Source organism: Ursus arctos, unplaced genomic scaffold (assembly GCF_023065955.2).
Source record: "Ursus arctos isolate Adak ecotype North America unplaced genomic scaffold, UrsArc2.0 scaffold_16, whole genome shotgun sequence".
In the NCBI taxonomy this organism is placed as follows: Eukaryota; Metazoa; Chordata; class Mammalia; order Carnivora; family Ursidae; genus Ursus; species Ursus arctos.
In genome coordinates, this window is record NW_026622830.1 from 21,316,315 (window position 1) to 21,325,314 (window position 9,000).

The 9,000-nt window shown below is 52.7% G+C and overlaps 2 protein-coding genes across 4 annotated transcripts; one reads left to right on the forward strand and one right to left on the reverse strand.

Moving 5' to 3' along the window:
* Positions 1-302: 302 nt before the first annotated feature.
* Positions 303-2,692, reverse strand: NNAT (neuronatin). Of its 3 annotated transcripts, none has more exons than XM_026503478.4 (3): positions 2,523-2,691; positions 1,554-1,629; positions 303-1,325 (listed from the first exon to the last, which is right to left on the reverse strand). In XM_026503478.4, the coding sequence occupies exons 1-3, from the start codon at positions 2,592-2,594 to the stop codon at positions 1,096-1,098; spliced, it is 378 nt and encodes a 125-aa protein (XP_026359263.1). In that variant the 5' UTR covers positions 2,595-2,691; the 3' UTR covers positions 303-1,095. The 3 variants fall into 3 exon arrangements, with proteins under 3 accessions (XP_026359263.1, XP_026359261.1, XP_026359262.1); XM_026503476.4 differs by having other exon boundaries at positions 1,549-1,629; positions 2,523-2,689; XM_026503477.4 differs by lacking the exon at positions 1,554-1,629 and having other exon boundaries at positions 2,523-2,692.
* A 1,898-nt stretch (positions 2,693-4,590) lies between these two features.
* On the forward strand, positions 4,591-6,474 carry BLCAP (BLCAP apoptosis inducing factor). The gene has a single exon (XM_026503474.4). The coding sequence runs from the start codon at positions 4,694-4,696 to the stop codon at positions 4,955-4,957; it is 264 nt and encodes an 87-aa protein (XP_026359259.1). The 5' UTR covers positions 4,591-4,693; the 3' UTR covers positions 4,958-6,474.
* The last annotated feature ends 2,526 nt before the right edge of the window (positions 6,475-9,000 follow it).

Here is a 9,000-nt window from a genome sequence, read left to right on the forward strand (position 1 = left end):
AGGCCCCTTGTTCCAGGACAAGTGAAGGCATCCACCCTTCCGGGGATGGTAAGTGGTCCTTTATTCTGAGACCACAAGTAAAGACCTAGACCTTTGTCTTTGGGGTAAGGGAAGTGTTCCTTTATCTCAGAACAGTGTTAAGTGAAGATGGAACTGGGCGTGTGAGGGTCCCAGCTTATTCCCCCTTTGTTGCCTCCCCCTCCTTCCCTCTCCCAAGTAGTGTGCCCCCCCCCCACCAATGGTGCATCAGCCCAGTCTTAAGGAGTATGTGTTGAAGCCGCAAAAGAAGTCACAGAGACAACTTTTTGGTGCACCTCCACCACCCCGCAGGGTCCTGGGGACACTGTGCGAGATGGGGGAGGTACTGGTTTTTTATTTTTTGTAGAGGTGGTCCCTGTCCTCCAGGAGCTTACAATCTAGCTGGGGAGACACAACTAATGCACACTTATACAATCAGTACAATTAGCGATTACCACAATATTGACCACAACTGCGTGAGACCAGGGAAAGCAAGATCAGTGAGGGGCTGGGGGCTCGGAGAAGGTGTTTTAGTAAAGATGGGGTTCATTTACTGGTTAAATAGGTCCAAATTGAGTGACACATTTCTTTGGGGTGGGCTTAGGAGGCAGTGAGGGGGGGGAAGGGAATTGAGGGAGCAAAGGCAGCAAGGCTGGAATGCACGTGTTGTAGGCAAGGGACAGTGAGAGGGCCCCACTCTATTTCTTAACCCTCCTCCCTCACTCTCGCCCTCAAGTCCCGCCACACAGGCACGCAGTTGGGGCCTTGTCTGCTGCATCGAGATTCAGGGCTTCGGCTGGTGATGCTGGAATGTCCATTCTGCTGGCTGGTGCAGTTGTCTGGATCACTGTGGTGGGGCCTGTTGGCATGGCCATGGCTGCGGGGCTGGGATGGCACTGTCCCGACTTGGTCCAGATCAAAATGCATTGCCTGTGCCCAGATCTCGGGGGTGTGCTCCTCCCACCCCCCCTCCTCCCTCTACCCCGCCCCGCAGTTGGAGGGGTGCAAAGGGGTTTGGAAGGGATCTGGTATTGTCGTCATTGTCGGTGCTGCTTCTCCGGGGGGCCTACCGGCCCCTCACTGACCTTGGCAAATGCTCCTCTGGCGAGAGAGCACAGGGGACCCCCCATTCCTGCGCGGCACTGGCTCCCATGCTGGCCGAGAAGCACAGGAGCACCTGGTGACAAGGCCGCCCAGGGCTGGGGGCTGGGGCCTCAGTTGGGGGCTCGCTGCCGGCGCTCTCCCAACACCTGCCGCCCGGTTCTCGACACCGTGTAAGCCAGCTTCTGCAGGGAGTACCTGAACACCTGCAGCGAGAAACCCGGGACCTACCCTTAGAGGCAGGCACCCGCAGCAAGTCTTCGGTGCTGCCGTGCCCGCCCCCACCCCACCCCTTGCCCCGCCCGCCCCTCAGACTTAGAGAGGCAGGCGCGGGCGCAGCTTGTCCACGAGTCAGGGCAGCTGGAGCTTTTCCAACTGTGCTGAAGGCTGCATGGCAGCAAGCTGATTGGACCCACAACTTAGGTATACCTCACTTCTCGCAATGGGCTGTGTCCCTGGAGGATTTCGAAAAGCGAATCCTACCCAGTAAATGCAGCATTCCAGGAACACCTTAAAGGAAATATGCGATTCCTTTGGCAAAGGATTTCTTTAGCAGGGAATTCTTCCTGCAAGGGGTGCTTTTAGGGTAAATGATTTTATGGGCAAAGTGCTTTCTTCTGATTTATTTTTACAAAGCACTTTGCCTCTGTTTGATTTTTTTTTTAATAAAACGAATTGTCCTTTTTTTCTCTCCCGTTTTTCCCGCGAAGAACCTTTTCTAATTGTTTGCTTCAAAGCGCTTTTTATCCGATTCATTTTTTCTGTTCGCTCCTTTGTCTCATTTTTTTCTGCAATGCGCTTTTTATCTAATGAATTTTTTTCTGCCAAGTGCTTTTGCCTAATTTATTTTTCCTGCAATGCGCATTTTCCCTAATTCATTTTTTCCCGCGAATTACTTTTTATGAAGTGCTTTTTGGGGGGGCGCCTGAGAAGTGCCTTTTTCCAACTTATTTTTGGTTCCACCTTCGCAAGCGCTATATTTTTTTTAAAGACATTTCCCCGCAATGCGCAATTTTTTAAGGCGGATTTTTGCTACGCGAGCGTAAAGTCTCTTCGCAGTAACAGAAGGGCCCCGCCTCCCTCCTGGGGTCGCGTCTGGGTGTAGCGGGTTTTTCTTACCGCGTTGGTCGCTAAGAGCCTCGGCGATCGTCAGCCGCTGGCGCCCGCCGCGCCCCAACTCTTTGTTCCCGGCCGGGCGCGGGCGCACTGGGAAGGGTCTGCGCGAGGAGGAGGGCGCAGGGAACGCGCGGGGGCACGCGGTGCCGACCGCGGCACTCGGGCAAGCAGGGATCGCGGCAATAAGGATAGGATGGGTCCAGGAGGCGGCAATTGCGACGTGGGCCTGCCGGTTACGGGGGCGCGCATCGGGACCCCTCTGCCACCCGGAACCTGGGCACACTTACCTGCAGCAGCACGCGGAAAATGTACCAGCCGATGATGAGCAGCTCAGCTGAGGCTGCCGCCACTGCCGCCATGGTTCCGAGAGTGGTGGGTGAGTGGTTGAGAACGAGCGCGGTTCGCCAAGGTCCGCCGATCTCTCAGAGTCCGCTGTTGGGCGCACTGCCGCAGCCGCGGTGGCCGCGCCTTAAGTATCCGCCCGCCACCCAAGTGCGCATGCGCATTTGGGGGGGTCCATTGAGGGGGGGTGGCCGGGGGCGCTCCTCATTCGCCAAGAGAGGAAAAAATAATCCATCTGCTCTTTCCACACCGACCCCCGCCTCCTAAGTTCCATCTTAGCCCCTTTCCAGAAGATTCCGCCGTGCCCGCTTTTGAATTTTAGTGTAAAATGGAGGGGAACTGCAACTCTTGAGTAGCGCAAAGGGCTGGAGTAGGGGATACACGCCTTTGGGCACAGAACTCCTTCTCCGAGCTGTGGCCTGCAAATTCAATCCCAGTGTCCAGTCACACACCAGGACCCACCTTGTGCACGGGTGGAAAACCAGGAAAACCTAAATTAGGGATCATCTGCCCCGCAAAGCAAAAAAAAAAAAAAAAAAGGTTTCCCTTCCCGGAGCCTTGGCTTCATAGGCCCCTGGTCAGTACTCTTATTCTAGTATTTGACATGCTGTAAGCCGGTGTCCTCTGCTTCCCGAGAGTCCCAGAGCACGGAACTTTTCTCTGATTCTTTGCGTCCCGCTTCTTAACGGTTACTACCACGGTGACTATTGAAAGGAACAGAGCCAGGGCGCTGAGCTCTAGGCGCAAAAGTGGTAGTCACCGGGTATCTACCCTGTGGGAGGGATGCAGGAGGGATTGGCACCTTTGTGTGCGCGGAAGGGATGGGATGAGCTTTCCGAGAAGTGGTCAGAAAATGCTCCCGGATCATTTCTGCTGGACAGGTCTTTTCAGCCTCTCTTCTGCCCCCCTCCCCCCAGGCCCCTGTAGGTCTTAACACAGCCAGCGAGGTTCTTTGTACCCCTTGCGCTGAGCAGCTGAAACTTAGAATGGGGTTTTGCTACCGCCACCAGAGGGTTGTGGCTGCCGCAGGTCCATTTCCAGGCACGGGCACGGGCACGGCCGGGAAGAGCTGAGCGCGGTCTGCGAGCTCAGCCCCAGCGCACTCGTGGCCCACCACTGGAGAGCGCCTCTCCAGCAAGCTGCCTAGCACAGGGGCCAAACGGCATTTGCCCCTATGTGGATAGAAAATTAATTTTGATTAAAAGCTCATAGAGGTCAGGTTCTGTACAGTGCCAGCCGCAGATGGAAGGTGTACGTGACCCAGGTGAGGTCAGTTTGGATGAAGTAGCATGACTTTTTTTTTTCCGACGTTGACTTTCGAAGAAGTTGGCTGGTTTTGGCAAAATGATGCCAGGCTGCCATCTTAAAACAAAATATTGGTAGTGCTGCCACCGTGGCCTCGCAGAGCATGCAAGGATCCATTGCCTGCGGGCTCCAGCTGGCAGTGAGGTGCTTTAACTTTCCCCTGAGCACCTGCTATGACAGATACTAGATACAGAACCGAACCCTGTTCTCATTTCATGGGGGTATAGCACGGAGCCCATGGCCATCCGGTGGCAACCACAGGGCGGTATTGTGAGGTCTGGGCCCCTTGAGGACGGGCTGCAGCCCCAGGAGGCGATACATGATCTCTGCTGGGCAGGGCCCAGGCAAAGCCAGTCCACTGTGCCGGACCTGCCCGAAGAGCCCTCTGGCCCAACTCCCCGGCAAGCCCAGGGGAGATACCCCAGGAGCTTCCTGAAATGGTGATGTGGAGAGGAGTAGACTTCCATGGGTGGGCAGGGAGGAAAGGGCATTCACATTTGCTGTTGTTAACCATGATCCATTTTCCCAAATAAGTATACATTCTGTTCCTGTTTTTTTTTTTTTTTTTTTTTTTTTTGTCTGTCTGTCTGTCTGTCTGTTTTTTGTCTGTCTGTTGTGTTGACTTTTCTCTTCAGGATCCCTGCTGCCTTGGTGATCCCGGGCTGACAGCCAGAGAGCACAGCGGCTCAGCTCCTGGAGAGTGAGGGTTGAAGAAAGCGGAGGGCAGCTGCCTGCGCCCGCTGGCTCCCATTAGGTCGGTTCCTGCAGCGGTGCCCGGTGGCCTTGGTGAAGGCCCTGCCCAGCAGAGATCATGTATTGCCTCCAGTGGCTGCTGCCCGTCCTCCTCATCCCCAAGCCCCTCAACCCCGCCCTGTGGTTTAGCCACTCCATGTTCATGGGCTTCTACCTGCTCAGCTTCCTCCTGGAGCGGAAGCCTTGCACAATTTGTGCCTTGGTTTTCCTGGCAGCCCTGTTCCTCATCTGCTATAGCTGCTGGGGAAACTGTTTCCTGTACCACTGCTCTGATTCCCCGCTTCCGGAATCGGCGCACGACCCCGGCGTTGTGGGCACCTAACGGCCTGCCCAGTTAGCTTTCCAAGGAAGCAGAAGATGGGAGGGGAGGCATTGACATAGGTCATAAAGCATTGGAGTTTCAAATCCCGCAGCCCCGCGGGTGCCACATTCCTGACGGCGCCTTTCTTGGCCTGTGATGTTTTATCCTTATAATGTGAATAATGGCACTGACCGGTGCTTTTATTGTAGAGTCCTATAGTCGTGGGTGGTCTTGTGATTGTGTGTGTTCTGTCCCCATCTCGGTCTCCGCCCCAGGCTGGCAGGATGGTCACTCCCCCTCGCCTCTTTCCCGCGAGGAGTCTGCGCCCATCCTGGTCCACCATCCCAGCATGACCTGGGCAGATAAAATGCCAGTCTCGTCACCTCTGTGACCCCTCCTTGTCAGGGTCTCTTCCCTTGCCAGAATGTTACCGTCCCCTCAGTCCCTATCCTGGTTTCCCTTTAGTTCTCTTCTACCCCTTTCCTTTTTGGGGGAGCACCTGTCCAAGACAGGGCTCATTTTTGCACTTATCTCGAATTTAAAGAGATTGCTGACGCCCGAGAGCCTCGCTTTTTCATCCTTCTTTCCCCGGTCAGCAGCCCAGACAGAAACGTGTCTTGACTGTTTGTTGTCCACAAATCTCCAGTATTTTCTCCACTTCATTTTTAAGAAAGAAGTAACAGATACCTGTTGCTCTTTCACCTGGGTGTCTGGGCTCATGCTTACCAGCCCAGCCTCCCTTTGCCCTTCCTCCTGCCTTTCTCCGTTGTCCCGAGGAGGGGGGCTCGCTGTGTCTGCCGTGCATGCTCTGCAGGGTTGAGGTGGGTGTGTCCGTGTAGATCTCGCAGTCCCCAGCCGAGTGAATGGAAGAGTACTTGTGTGTTTCAGAACAGCCATGATCCCCTTGAAAGGTGTTTGGATATTTTTTGGTGTGCCGTGAGTGTGTGTGTGTGTGTGTGTGTGTGTGTGTGTGTACAAATACATGTGTGTATATTCCTTTTAAAGAAGCTTTATCGAACGTGTTCTGATTTTGAGGTTTAGCAGTAGCTAGCTATAGTAGGTGCCGCTACAGTTTTTATTTAGCATGGGGATTGCAGGGTGACCAGCACACTGGACTCCGAGGTGGTTCAGACAAGACAGAGGGGAGCAGTGGCCATCGTCCTTGCGCCAGGAGCTCCTTCAGTCCTGCGCATATAGACTGTACGTTATGAAGAACACACAGGAAGACTTTGTGACTGTCACTGCTTTTTGCTTTTTCTGCGCTTCAGTAACAAGTGTTGGCAAACGAGACTTTCTCCTGGCCCCTGCCCACTGGGGACCGGCATGGTTGTCCGTCCAGTCTAAATCATCCATCTTTCTCTTGCCCGAGTGGGAAGGGCAATGGGCCAGGCAGAGGACAGAACTGGAGGCAGTCCATCTAGGGAATGGGACTGTGGGCCACACTTGTGGAACATTTGGACTGCTATTCTGGAGCTTTTATTTTTGGTGTGTTCGTTGCACAGCTGTTTGAAATGTTTAATAAAGCTTTATAAACTTTACTTTGTGGTTTTATGTGGCTGTAGTCCATTTGGGGCGTGGTGTTGGATTTCGGAGTTGGGGGGGGAGGGGGTAGCATGGAGGGGCTGAGTCCTTGGCGCCAGAGTACCTTAGCCTGAAAATTTGATCTGCTCTCTGGAGAGCAGATGGTGGGGTTGGGGGAGGGGAAGAGGGGGCAGGCCAGGCGGCGAACAGGAGGGAGTCTGAAAGTTCTTAGAGATGAGACATTTGTGTTTCTCAGCTCCCATGGCCTCTCGCCTGAAACTGTTTCCCTCCATAGGAGATTTGAGTAACCGATCCCTTGACAAACAACTTAGGACAGCTGGAGCTCTAATCATCAAGGATTTTTATGGTGCTGCTTTTGAAGTAAAAATAAAGTGAAACCCCTTATGGCATTTCAAGTGGAAAAATAAATAAGGCTGGCCTCCAACCAGGGGGCTTAAGGTGATGGCTGGAAGTGCGAGAGTGTGGCGGGTCCCTGTCGTTGATGGGCACATGCTCCTGTGGCTGTGACCTTGGAGACAAAGCGGGTAGCTTGTCAGGGACCGGTCCTGGGTGTCCACCTCTCAATCTCTTTTTCCTTCTAGAAAACCTAACTGGAGCACTGCTGTCCAAAGCACAGTGCTGTTCTAAGGGTTTCTGGAGATAACAGTTGCAAAAGGGCTTTGGTAATTTCACAGAAGGTCACATGTCTTAACTAGATTTTTAATTTATTGCTGTAAAGTTTTTGTGTTATTTTCTCCTGCCCCTTCTTAAATCTCCCTATTGTCAGTTTGTCCCTTTTTTCATTCCTAGCATTGCTTGTCTGTGCTTTCTCTTTTCTTGACCAAAACTTGCCAAAGATTTATCCATTTTAAAGGTATTTTCAAAGAACTGAACTTGTATTGATTATATCTGCTGAGTATTTTCTGCCTGATCCTTTTGTGCTTTTACCTCTGAATTCTTCTTTTCTGGGTTTCTGGATGTATTTCATGGTTCAGCAAAGTCTTGACAAGCTGAAGAGTCCTACACGTGGAAAGGAGGGTTTATTAAGCAAACACTGAGCCCCTGTACGAGGCTTGCTGGGGGATGTCAGGGGCAAGACCCAGGCCTGACCCTCCAGGAGCGCGTGATTCTAGCCTAGCGGGGAAGACTTAGGAAAATAGATAATTGCAAATTCCGAAAACAAAACAAGCAAACAAAAAAGGCTTTTGTGGCCCCACTCTCCCGTGGAGGCACCTGGATGATAAATGAAGCCAAGATTATTGTTTATTTTGCTCTCCCTCAGAAAGCAGCCTTCTGTCGTAGGTCAAGCCTGCTTTAGAGTTATAAGCAGGCCTCCCTCTGAAAGATGTGTGGCCCTTTCCAGCAGGGAGCCTGCAGCCCACTCCCCCCCCAAGGTGACTGCCAAATCAGCATTCCGTCTGCCCCGCGGTGTTGCCCTCCACCTTGGCAAGGACCCTGCCTCCTCTTCCTGAAACGCCTTTCAGGAAAATGGAAAAGAGCAGGGGCACCAGGCCTTAGAAAATCACGCTCTGCAATCCCTCGGGTTGCTGTGGCTTCCTGAGACGGTTGCTCACGGGATACCTGCTAACTACAAGACCCTGTGAGGCCTTGGTCTGGGCTTCTGTCAGAACTGGTCTGTACCCTGCTCCAGACCAGTTTTCTTATAGGTAAAATGTGGTCTTTGGAGCAAACAGTTCCTAGCCCTAAATACTGGGAATCCTTCTTCCTAGGATCTTAAGGTGCTCCTGGATGCACTTGAGGAAGGTGGCAGTGCCCTTGCAGGACAGCCTGCATGTGCTTTCTGCTTTAGTCAGTATCCCATGTGAACTGAAATATGCCTCAGTCAGGAAGCTTTCCTGAACTTCATCCCTTCCTCTTCATAGTGACTGGGTTCCTCCCACCCCTTAGGGGACCTGCACTGTTATTCAGTCAGGGGGTACTTACTAGAATCCATGTAGGAGTAGGCCTGGGGGCCACATGAGGTGGCTATCCCCGCCATTAGGGGAGTCATCCAGGCTAATGGGAAAGGCCTGATATTGGGCAGATAATCCCACCGATATGTATAGAACTATGAATTGGGGCAGATGCTATAATAGGAGTCTGAGAGGGGATCTGATGCAGGGGAGGACTGATGTTCAGGCTGAGACCTGAGGACAAATACAAATGTTTGAGCAGTGAAACAATATATGAGATGTTGTTTCTCAGCATCTCATCAAGCATCTTGTTCTTGCAGATAAAGAAAGAAATGGGACTGAAAGTAAAACGAAGGGCCACCAGTATCTGGCTGTCCTAGAGTCAGAGCCCAGAAGGCTTTTGGCGATAGAGGTCAGGCTGTTCAAAGCTTCGAGGACTGTACTGGAAGATACTGAGGGGCTTAAGGCTGACGTGCTGGTGGCAGGCCCCAAAACGGTCCGAGAACGCTTCAGTTTCCAGCTCACTGGAACCATCACAAACAAGGATCTGGTGGGAATAGGGGAGAACCCAATCAGAAGAGCATTTTTCAAGTGGACTTCTTTGAGCAAGGAACAGGACAGCTAGCATCT

Coding starts and splice junctions, on each gene's coding strand:
- NNAT (XM_026503478.4), bottom strand. CDS start 2,594: ATGGCGGCAGTGGCGGCAGCCTCAGCTGAGCTGCTCATCATCGGCTGG. Junction 1,630..2,522: donor TTTTCCGCGTGCTGCTGCAG/GTAAGTGTGCCC, acceptor ATTTCCTTTAAG/GTGTTCCTGGAATGCTGCAT. Junction 1,326..1,553: donor GACACAGCCCATTGCGAGAA/GTGAGGTATACC, acceptor TTCTCGCTGCAG/GTGTTCAGGTACTCCCTGCA.
- BLCAP (XM_026503474.4), top strand. CDS start 4,694: ATGTATTGCCTCCAGTGGCTGCTGCCCGTCCTCCTCATCCCCAAGCCC.